The 12,433-nt window shown below is 41.0% G+C and overlaps 1 protein-coding gene across 1 annotated transcript in view; it reads left to right on the top strand.

Annotated features, from left to right (window-relative positions):
- The window catches only part of Adgra3 (adhesion G protein-coupled receptor A3), a 107,581-nt gene that overhangs the window by 26,341 nt on the left and 68,807 nt on the right, over positions 1 to 12,433 (top strand). The window contains exon 2 of the mRNA XM_076864257.2: positions 7,445 to 7,516. Coding sequence (XP_076720372.2) covers positions 7,445 to 7,516 — 72 coding nt within the window. The remainder of the gene's footprint in view (positions 1 to 7,444; positions 7,517 to 12,433) is intronic.

Here is a 12,433-nt window from a genome sequence, read left to right as displayed (position 1 = left end):
ATGCCCCCAAGGACAGCTGCTGATAAATTCACAACTTCTTGCTTTTTCTGACAGCTGGACATTTCTTTTGGCATCAATTTTAAGATGGTCCTAATCTTAGAAGGGTTGTAGAAAAAGTATCTCAGGACACTTTTATTGCACTATTAAAAGAAAGAGAATGAGGCATGTTTTGGTAGATTTTCAAAGAAAGTCCCGTAGCCGTGGAGAGAGGAAGGGAGGAGAGTGGCCTGGGATTCATACTTCTTCTCTGTGCCACTGGAGGCCAATAAGTTACAGATGCTGTGTCATCCATCCTCCGGGAGGGATCTTTGAACATAGAAACTTAAACCCAGCCACATTTTCTATTCCATTAATTTATTGAACAGATGTTGTGAGCACCTTGCTGTTGGATCCTCTGGGAACTTGGTCAGGGTAGAGACAGAGTGCAAGATATTTACTGGGGAAAATGAGCTAAAAAATAAAGGGAGAGGAAATAGAAGTAGGCATGGCAGCCTTCGAACTGGGGTGCAGGCCTAGCATCTGTGAAAGCAGAGGGGAAGGAAGGGCAGAGCGTTTGGAGAGGCCTCGGACCCCCATGCAACTGTGAGAAAGTTGGGCCCCCCCAATCGGAAGCACTGTGTGGAGAAGGCCCCCGCGATGTCTGCACTGGGCAGATGTGGAGAATCTGTTCCCATGGTGGCTCCAGCCGCAAAGACTGTGGCTTCTGCTTGGAAATTAAAAATGGAGGCAGATCCTCCAGACACCTGCAGCTGGGGGCTGTCAGCCCAGTGCGGTGCTTTTGTGAAAGATGGTCCCAAATAGCACACCTCCGCGGGCCACAGACCATTCACTATGTGCCAGGTACCCTTGGAATCGTAACTCTGCTGCTTACTATGATCGGGAACCTGGGCAAGTCACCTAACTTCTCTGGTTATGGAAAGTTTTGTTATTGTTTTGGAGAACATAATCGTGCCTTTGCCCTAGAGTTCTTGTGAAGGACGAGTGAGTACTTCTGCATAAGGAGGAGTGGCTGCACCGGGACCCTCAGGTGTTCACCAGCATGGTTTTTTTTTTTTGTGTGTGTGTGGGGGGGTACAGCGATGGTTACATTGGAAAAGAGCTCTGCTGTTTGGGGATCTCGCCTAGCCACGGGAGACAGGGTGGGTACGCAGACACCTCTGAGTACTTTTCAGGTAACTTTTCAGAAGGGCTGATCAAGCAAATTGGATCCAGCAAAGGCAGGACACTTGTCGACATGCAGGAATAAAGCCTTCCACCTAGGATGCTTTTCTGTAAAAATGAATGAATGTTTGTATCGAATCAAGACAAGGGCATGTTGGTGAATAAAGCAACTGATAACTTAAAAAATATTATATGATTGCCAATGCCATCTGGAATTAAGTGTAAATTTATAATAAAGATTATTCAGGTCGATGAGGAGTTTCGAAATTCATTAGATACTCTCTTATTCTTACTTGCTGAGAAGAATTCATTTAGAAATTAGCACTTGGTTTGCATTTACCTGCAGACAGAATAAACTGGATGGAATAAAGCAGGAGTAGGCAAAGTGTGCTGCTAAGTGCCGGTTTGTAAATACTGTAGGTTCTACAGAGCCGTGCTTCTGAAGCAGACACAGAGTCTACAAATGGGTGCTTAAGGACTTGGAAATTTGAATTTCATACAACTTTCATGTGTCCCAGAATATTTTTCTGGATTTTCTTTCACCTATTTAAAAATGTAAAAACACAGTTGTAGAGGTCACCGGTTCTAAACAAACAGATGGGGGGGGGGCGGGGGGGGTCGTTGGGGATGTGGACCGCCCTTGGACTAGAAACCTGAGGACCAGAAACCTGAGAACATTGTGAGTCCCATAGTTTCATTAGTGGGATAAATGAAGCAAAGCACTAACAATTCATTTTTGAGGAGTTAACTTCCTGATTTTAGCTTATTACAAGTGGCCCTAAAGATTTAGGATGTGTGCCAGTTGAGGTTAGTGACTCACCTTTTCAAAACCTAGCCTACATTTCTACTTTTTTTTTTGCACTTGATAGAAGAGGATGTAGCATATTATAGACTTATTATGTAGAAAAATATGTTAAAATAAAAATCTTAACACATATCAATTCGGATTACTAGTTTGTATTATTTGAGCAAATCAGAAATGTCAAGGGACGGAAACTTCTGACATGAGTGTGTGTGCCTTGATCTTCCTGTAAATCCCTTAGGAGGTCCCTCTCCTTGCATGTGCCTTTCTCCGTGGGGCCTGCATGTGATCCCAAAGGATATCCTATTTTATAACTAGAAGAAAATTCCATAAAATCTTCTATTTCTGGAACTAAACTAAATTAGTTTAAACTAATAAATTTGTAAACTAATTTTTACAAACTGTAGTATAGTGGGTAATTTTGTTATATGAATATATGTAATTATAAAATAAGTAACATGTTAATATATTTTACCCAAGTGCAGGTGGGTGTTTAGGATAAATTACTAGAAGAGGAATTAGTAAAGCAAATATTGTATGCATTGATACTTTTACCTTCCTTTGTGATTGTGTTGATTCATATCAAAATATTAGTGTCTGTTTTGTCTTGGAATATAAAATGTTATCACATTTTTTCTTCCTCTGATGAGCAGTTCATGGCATCTTATTTTAATTTTTATTTGTATTCCATCATGATTGAGGAACTATATTTCTTCATATGATTATGATCTCTTGGTATTTACTTATTCACTTATTTTTAAGGAGACAGGATCACCCTTTGTTGTCCAAGCTGGCCTTGAACTCTTGGACTCACGTGATCCTCCCAGCTTTAGCCTGCTGAGTTGCTGGGACAATAGGCCCGTGTGTGCCTGGCCTAGTTTACTTTTATTGAAATATCTGTTCAGGGTCATTGCCAGATTTTCTATTGGGGATTTTTTAAAATCGATTTATTTTAAAGTTCTTTATATATTTGGAAAATTATTTCTTTGCTGTTGATGGGAGTTGTATATATTTATCACTTATCTTTTAACATTGCTTATAGATTTAGAATAGCAAATAGTTTTAAAAATGTACTTCTTTTGGTACTAACGATTGAACCCAGGGATGCTTTACCACTGAGCCACATCTTTAGCCCCTTTTTATTTTTTATTTTGAGAAGGGGCCTCTTTAGTTGCTGAGGCTAGTCTTGAATTTGTGATTCTCCTGTCTTAGCCTCCCAAGTCACTGGGATCACAGGCCTTCGTCACTGCGCCCAGCTGTACATCGACATATTCACTCCTTTCCTTAGTTCTGCAAGAGCCTTAGCTAATGTGACTTTGGATTCTGCCCGCCTTGTGTTTTCCAGTTTTTATGAGTCCCATTTTGGACTTGATCTTCACGTAGCCTTCTCTTCTGTGTCTTCTCTCCTACTTGTCTAGGATATTTGTCACACTGGGTTTAGGGCCTGTTGTAATCCTGGACGATCTCATCTCTAGATCTTAATTCTGTCTGCAGATGTTTAGAAGCAACCTCTTTCTAAATAAGGTCAGCTTTGTAGGGGGAGGTGGCCACCTATGTCCATCCCACTGGAACCATTCAACCTGCTACCATAAGCCTATTTGATTACTTGTCTGGTTTTTCCCTTTAGCAGTTGGTGTCACAAGTTATAATCCTAAGGTTGATTCGAATGGTTAACGCTGTTGAAATTTAATTTCAAATTCCCCTCAAAAGGAAAGTTGTTTTGTGACTTCTACCATACGGAGAGTGTGGGTTCTGGTAACAGCTTTCCAGGTTTCATTCCATCCCGGGGCTTGGAATAGCAAGCAACCGAGAATTCCTAAGATCTCATTTTTATTTTTTTTTGTCCCATAAAATTACGATTTTTTTTTTAAAGATTTGCATTAAATCTTACTCCTTTTTTCACTTTCTAGTCAGTCTATGTGATGTATGGTACTAACCTGATGCTCTGTTAGATGGTAGCAGTGGACGACAGACTTCCCCTCTGATCTCTGAGTTCGAGAGGTGGAGCCTGAACAGCATCTCTGCTCACTGTGTATAGATCATGTGGCCTTAACATGGTCGTCGTCAGTGTAGAACAGAAGTGGTTTAGACAAGCTTTATAACTTTGGTCAATTTTATATTTTTCATTTAGTTACCTCCTAGAAAGTTTGAAGTTTCAGAGATGTCAGCAAAAATATTGATTATGAATGGGTTTTAGGTTGATAATGATATGTGGTATTATGCCTTTGCTAGTTCCACAGTCCCTCGTTTCAAAATTGAGTATAAAAGCTGTCTGCGGAGTAGATTTATTCATACCGTTCCTGTTTTCCTGCACAAAATCCTTAAACACATTCGGTAATGTGTAGACTAAATAGATTAAGTTGAGGTCGTAAACTATATTTTTGAGGTTACAGTTATAACTTTTTAAGTGTGATGAAATGTCTTCCTTTTTTTTTTTTTTTACTCTCCTCGATAAAACCTATCATTTATTGTACTGCAGCCTTTATGACTGAGCACCTGACAGTCCCTTTGTGGAAGCAGTACTGAGTCGCAGCACACGCAGTCCAGTCACCAACCACCCTGACAGTTGTTTCACAAGCTACTTCCATATTGGAGTTCCATTCTTCACCCAGAAATGGGATGCTGATGTCCCCGAACCGGAGAGTCGTGTGCTTTTCTTTTTGTTTCTTTGTTTTTGGTTATTGGGTATAAATCCTCAGTCCCAGTGAAGCTCAGCTGCTTTGCTTGTTAAAACGTGGATGATCATAGAAAGTTAAAAGGTGCTGGGGCTCTGGGTAATCATTCTAGTCTAATATATTTCTGTCTTAAAGGTGGAGTCCTCCTACAGGAGAGGAGTGACTGTCACAGATGGAGTGGTTTGTCCTGGTGGGGTCTCTGTTAGAACCCCGCCTTCAAAGGCGCCACTGTCTTCTGCACCGCCCTTGGTGCCTGTTATGTTGCCAGCGTCAGTCGCTATGTGAACTCTTTAAAGGGCAAATTAGTAAGTGTGACTCTTCAATCTCAAAACGTAAAGTAGTTCCTTCAGATTTTATTTCTAAGATATACTCCCAGAATTGGCTCAGTTTCAAGCTGTGCTTAGTTATTAAGGTTCTTATGTTTATCATCAAGAGAAAATTATTTTGAAAATAAGAGTCTCATTCTAGATATTTCAAAAGTTACTGCAAGATTGTAAAGAATAAAGGGGAAGTGAATGAAAACCTCATCACTAGGATAGTGATCATTTTGATGTATTTTCTTCCTGATGTGTGTGTGTGCGTGTGAGTGACTGATTGTGTGTGCATGCATTCTTTTCAATCAGTGGTATCAGTTTTGTTTCTTGCTGTTTAATTTTCTTCTCCAAATTTTCTTTTTTGAAAGACTAATTTTTATGGATGCATAAAATTTTGTCGTTCAATTATATCATAATCAACTTAATTCTTTCTCTGGTCCCTGACCTCCTTGGTAGATGGTAGTGTTTGTCCAAAAGGAGTTGTATATACCTTTTGTCAGATTTGGTGACTGTTAGCTTGAGGTCAGTCCTGTTCAGGAAGACAGGTGGAGGTACTTGGTGTGCCCTTCCAGGCTGCTGAGAGACCCAGTCTCTCAAGTGACTATTGTGGCCATGTGTCTCAGTTTGCTTTTCCCAGGCCAACCTTTCTTTAAAAAAAAAAAAAAAAACAAAACCCCAAAACCAAAAAAAACCTTTGACATTTCTATTAAAGAAAATGCTGTTGTATTTAAAACATTTTTTTAACAGATATACAAACACACAAAAAGTCGTATGAATTAATGGGGTACCATTTGTTGTTCAATACATGTATATGTTGCATGGTGTTTAAATCTGGTTAAACATACTTATCTATGTAAACATTTATCAGTTCCATTGAGTAAAAACTTTCAAATTCCTTTCTTCTGGCTTTTTGGAATATATAGTACTTAATTGTTATCTGCAGTCACCACACTGTGCAACAGTACCCCAGAGCTTCTTGCTGTGTCTTAACTGTAACTTGGTACCTGCTGATTATACTTCCCCAGCCCCCCTCCCCTGCTGTATTTTGGTTGGAATGCTTTTGAAGCCTTATCCTTTCTTTAGTAGCTGCTTTGGGGAGGGATAGAATACCACATAGTAATATACTTTGATTGCAAGATGCACCTTGACTGCATGAGCCCTGGAATGAGGAATGATGTATCTTAAAACCAAGGCGCCCAGATACGAAGCTTACTCATTGGGGTTGTACTGTTTTTTTCTGACCACTTTCTGGGGTTTATGAGGCAGATTCTATTCTTCCCATTTTATGAAAGAGGGAACTCTTAGAGAGCCGGCATGGGTGGCCTGGGATCAACATAACTTGAATGACAGGTAGGCTTCATTTGAGGAATTCCTAGTCACCCCACAAGAAAGCTCTGGAGAGCAATCTCATGGCAGGGATTTTTTTTTTTTTTTAAATCCTATTTTTATTAAAGAAAAATTAAATGTCACCTGGCCACTTTTGTTTGGTTCAGTAGGAAAAAAAAAATCAAAATGAAAAAAATCCAACTCTATTTTTTAGACAAAATACAACAAATACCTGAAATCTCATGTGCCTTTGTGTGCACACGTGGCTGTTGTGTTGTAGTGCTGTGAGGCTACTCCTGAGAGTTACGAGACACCAGTGTGATGAAGAATTTCTGGCCCAATGCCTGTGGCGTCTTGATCACCCCTGGTGTATGTCGAAGACCATGGGATTTGGAGTAGAAATTGCATGGGCTCAGAGTGCGGCTCTGCCATGTGCTATTGGAATCTGGGCCGTTTACTTAACTCTCAACTTGATTTTTTTTTCATTCATTGTCCTTACCTTGATGTCCCCACTGTCCCAAATCTGGTAGCTTCAGCATTTTCACCTTCTTCGCAAGCACTCTGTGTTGATGCTCAGGCTGCAAAAGTTACATAAAGTTCCGGAGCCCAGAGAGGAAGCGAGGTGGTGGCGTCCACCGAGTCTCTCTCAGGACAGTCCTGCAGGGGGAGTGGCTGAGCACTGATGGAAAGCAGGATCACGCACAGCACATTTGTCGTTGAAATAGAAACGATATTCAGCATTATAGAAATGAAATCCAGAAAGTACTTTATTTCTTTGTAAGGTCAATATTTTGTTGATAACATGTTGTGCGTACATTTTTCTGCCAAGTTTCCAATTTTAAAACAAATGTGCACCTTTCATGTATGGATTGACTACGTTAGTGCGCATGCCATCTTCTCTCCTAATATCGAGCTTAGAGCTACTTGTGTGTTGATTTTTTTGCCTTTTCACTTTCAGGTTTTGGTTACATGTGACCGGAATGATTTAAGCTGTGATGAGATGTATGAATGGGTTATTTTGGCACAGAAGCCCCCTTATTCTTGTTCATCTGGGTGTAGAAGATGATTTCTGAGAATTCCCTCCTAGGTTTAAACTGAACAGGTGGAATTATTTTGATACTGATAGTGTATCCTGAACAACTTATATTTTTCTTGTCATTTTTTAGGATTCTGAGCAACAATAAAATATCTGAGCTGAAGAATGGCTCGTTTTCCGGGTTAAGTCTCCTTGAAAGACTGTGAGTATTCCTACATTATCATTTATTTCTCTTAAAAAATTATATATATATATATATATATATATATATATATATATATATATATATATATAATTTTTTTAGTTGTTGATGAACCTTTATTTATTTTTATGTGGTGCTGAGGATCAAACCCAGTGCCTCACACATGCTAGACAAGTGGTTTACCACTGAGCCACAATCCTTGCCTATCATTTCTTCTTCTTTTATTTAATACATTTTCATTGTGAACATGTTGCCAAAGTCCCAGGCATTCAGAACAAAAGGTGAGTTTTCCCAGCATTTTATCATGCAAAATTTCAGGACTTGAATTTTCAAAACAAAATAATTACTTAGAGGGCGGCACACCTACTGAAAGAGTGAAATAGTAACAGATGTGGACTTTGTGAGCCATAGGCTTGTCACCGCTCTGCCACTCAAGTCGTAAAGCAGTCATAGACAAAAAGTAGGTCACTACAAAGAGGTGCTGTGTAAGACAGGATGGCAATAATAATAAATTGATCTGAATGTCTTCCTGTAAAACTATTTGCAGAACACACCATGGACTGTTGTTGACTGACTTAAAGCATGGATAGAATTTTGAAGTTCTGTATTATGGAATGTAAATGTTTTATAATTTGAATTTCAGAAAATCAAGGAAAAACTAGAATATTCTAATATCTTTGTACAAAATATTTGCTTGGAAGTTACCTAGTTTTGCTGATGATCTGATGTGTTTTAAATAGCACTCATTTTTTTGCTTTGGTAAATTTTAGGCAATGGATATTTAATTTGCTTGTGTTCTCAATGTGATTCCAGGATTCTGTTTCAAATTCCCCTGTTACTCATGCACTTAGCATTAAATTTCAAAGTGCATGAGGGAGCCACACCGAGTGTCTCCGTTTCTGTGAAGCAACACTGTCGTTTTTCTTAATTCTCCTTGCTCTGCCTCACTCTGCTTCTCTCTGAGGCCTTACCTGTGCCTGTTTTACCTGGGGCTTCTGTGCTTGGACTCCCACAGGATTTCGTTGCCTAGATCACTGATGTGTATTTTCTTTTTTGGTACTGGGGATTGAACCCAGGGGCACCTTGCCACTGAACTGCATCCCGAGACCTTTTTTTTATTTTTTATTTTGAGACAGGGTCTTGCTAAGTTGCTGAGGCTGGCCTCAAACTTGCCTTGCTCTTCTTGCCTCAGCTTCCTGACTTGCTGGGATGACAGGTGTGTACTACCACGCCCGGCACTGATATGTTTTTAAGTTTTTAAGTACATAGTGCTCAGTGTTCTTTATCTTTTCATGTATGTCTTTTTCTCTTTCTGATTTTTTGGATCAGATCTCTTTAATTAGGTTTTATACATACTTACATGTGTACACTTGTATGTAGCACGACATCCGTATTTATACACACATGCATATACTTCATAGGCTCACTTTGGGTGTGTGTGTGTGTGTGTGTGTGTGTGTGTGTGTGTAGAGAGAGAGAGAGAGAAACACATACACAACCACTCATATATAAATACTCTAAAACATTCTTAGCATGGCAGTACTTGATTTTCAGAATTTTATTTTCTATTTTTATTTAATAATTCTGGTTGTACTCCTTGGGAGCCTCTCGAGGATGCTGGCTGCACTCTCAGCCCCAGGTCTGTCTGTGCTAAGAGCAGCCTGTTAATAGAGCACATTCCATGGCTCCTGGTTCAGGAGTGGGCATTTGAGCCAACTTGACTGACTTCAGAAGTGCTTGGATCTTTTGGAAGGGAATTACCTCTCTGCCACCAGGAAGATGGCTCTACCTGTGGTACAGGAGCCATCTGCTACTGGTGTGGGCTAGGGACAGCATGTTAAAATCCCTGGGGAAGGCCGACAGGTCACCACTGGGAAGCCCTGGGGGACCCTTCTGAAACATGACACTGCTTACCAGAGGCCGTCCATTCCTGCCATGTGTCTGCTCCTTGCAAAGAGGTTCTAGGTAACTATCTCAGCTCGTAGTACACTGCCAGGCATTCAGCGTAGCTCAGCTGATGATTGGTGTGGTCCTCCCTTTCCAGAGGGAAGGTGACAGACACCTCCAGGTAGAAATAGCTGTCATATTTAGAAACACACTTTGTGGGCTCCATGTGGTTATTCACGTGCACCCAGAAAGTATAGCCAGCATGGCCAGTGTTGTGTGCTGTGATGTGCGTTGCTGCTCCTCTTAAATCCGTCTCTTTTTTATTTATTTATTTATTTTTTTAGTTTTCGGCAGACAACATCTTTGTTTGTATGTGGTGCTGAGGATCAAACCCGGGCCGCACGCATGCCTGGCGAGTGCACTACCACTTGAGCCACATCCCCAGCCCTTAATTCGTTTCTTAATTTCCTTTCTCTTTGACCTTATTTTCAGCTTTTTGTTGATGATAAATCTCTATATTTGGAACAAACAATTAGGTTGCCATTTTGGGTGATATTAAGTGCGCGCGCGCACACACACACACATACACACACGACTGTGAAGGACTCTGGTTAGTGGGAGCTTCAGCCCAAAGCCCCAGTGCTGGATCTGGACAGGGTCCTCCCAGGTTGAAGAATACCTATACCTGTGCTGCCCCTACCCTCAGCACTTTTTCAAGCACTTAGAGTCCCAGACCTGAGTCTTGGTCTTAGTGTTGCAGTGTGAGGGTGGCCAGGCATGCCCAAGTGAGACCAACTGCCCGCACTGCCTTTGTGGGAGAACAGCCCCTTCAGAAGGAAAGAAAAAGGGGTGGTATGACTGGGCTCTTACCGCTCTGGCTCTGAGGAGCCCAGACATCTCATCTGTCCTTAGTCCTCCAGGGGACAGATGTACTGCTTCAGCAGTCACCATCCTGAGCATCTCTCCCTGGGTCTTCCTAGTGGGAGCGTGAGAGCTGTCTGGGCTCCAGTACTTGAGAGGAGCTGATAGCAGAGGGTGGGGCCACGATGATGTGTGCTCTGCACCGTCTTCCAGAGTCCCCAGGGGATTGAGTCAGACCATGGTGGCACCTTCAGCGGCATACCTTTTATTGGCTCCTGTCTCCTCCTTATTCCTTGTGCTTTTCTGGTACATCCTGGGATCTCCCCCTGAATAGAGACACTTGCATTTACAGCCTGCCTTTTTTTTTTAAGGGAGAGAGAGAGAGAAAGAATTTTTAATATTTATTCTTTAGTTTTCGGCGGACACAACATCTTTGTATGTGGTGCTGAGGATCGAACCCGGGCCACACGCATGCCAGGCGAGCGCACTACCACTTGAGCCACATCCCCAGCCACAACATTTATAGCCTTAATGGGGAGAACCTAAGAGATACAGCCAGCCAAAGAGAATGATTGCACTTCAGCTTTGGCTAGTTGGAGACCCCCCATAAATGAGAATGATTTAACCAAGTAACTTAAAGATATGGCAGAATACGATATGGTGTAAAGGATGTTTAGTAGAACAAGGAATTACTCAAACTGGAGTCAGAACTTCAAAGCTGTGAACATAAAATTAATGGAACCAAGACAATAGGAGTTGAGTGTGTTGCAGGGTGGGTCTGGGAGGGAGAGGTGGGATAGTGGGCCAGCCTAGCTGACCTAGCAGACATGCCCGAGATTGAGGGAATCCAGACACCAGGTTATCCTTGGCAGTTCCTTTGGGTTGAAGGTCAGACTTACAGAGTTCACCCTGTCTCTCCTTTTTTAGACTTTAAAAAACGAGAATTTTACATACTTTGTGCATCCATTCATTCATCTACTTATCTGTGTCCCTCCCTCCTCCTCCCTCCTTCTACCTTTTCCTTTTGATGTAGCATTATTCTTGTATTGTCTTATGTACTTAGTTGTCAGTATTTAACAACATGCTTCCCACAGACACTGGAACACTGATGTTAAGATTGCCTACGGATCAGGGTATGTGACTCCCCAAAGTTAACTCTACCCCAAGGGATGGGTCGAAGCCACCAAGGTAATTCAGCATCTCTCTAGTTTTTGACAGACTTAATCATAGCCAAGAAATGAGGGGCAGCTTGCTGTGGGCTTTGGGGAAAGATTATATAGCTTCTGTGTCGATAGGAGAAGAAAGTCTGTTCTTTTCCATTCCTTTGTGCTGGAGGGAGCTGAGGGGCTGGGATACCTTTTGGCTTTAGGCAGTCACCTGCCAAGAACAATGGACCTGAGAGGTGGGTGGGATCTGCTGCCAACATAGCTCTCTCCTCCTCTGGTTCCTGTAATGTCAGAGCTTTGTTCTCTTGATGGTTGAAGACATTTTGAGTTGAGTGTTCTTATACAAGACACATCCTAAAGGAGTCCCTGCTTTTACCAGGAATTATTAAAATAGTCCTTTAATGCTGTTAAAGCAGTTCTTTGTGCTTCTTTTCACTTAGATTTTAATGATCCATTGTATTCAGACTTAGTTCTGTTTTCTAAGGTTAGACTCATGTTTACCAGGGATGCTGTAGGTGGGTGGGGGAAGGGAAATGTTAAATGAGAGAATATGACTATAAATATCTCTTGGCAATGGCTGATTAATATGGCTATTATTAAATATTATATAATATGTCAAGAATTTTTTTATTATTAAAGAAAAAGCGTATCTTTAAATCATATTACGGCACTCAGTTATTCATGAGAGGTATTTGGTAGAAACACATGCAGTTCATCATTGACCACAAATTTATGTACTGCTTTAGCTAAATCAGTTCCTCTTGTAGACGCTATTTAAAATCTGAAAAGGGAAACTTATGTTTTAAAAAAATGGAACTGACATTATATATTTCTATTTCCAGAGCTTTTCAGCTTATGCAAAACAAGTCAAAACCATATGGGTTGAATTTTCTCATAAAAATCATTTTCTTTCTTTGATGTGTGTGGTTGGGGTCAGGTAGGGAGGGGGAGATAGGAACTAATAAGTGGGCCGATGATAGGCTACGCTTCCTGGGACTAACCT

Source organism: Callospermophilus lateralis, chromosome 8 (assembly GCF_048772815.1).
Source record: "Callospermophilus lateralis isolate mCalLat2 chromosome 8, mCalLat2.hap1, whole genome shotgun sequence".
NCBI lineage: Eukaryota > Metazoa > Chordata > Mammalia > Rodentia > Sciuridae > Callospermophilus > Callospermophilus lateralis.
Note: the sequence above shows the minus strand (reverse complement) of the source record. Positions and strands in the feature narration are given on the sequence as shown.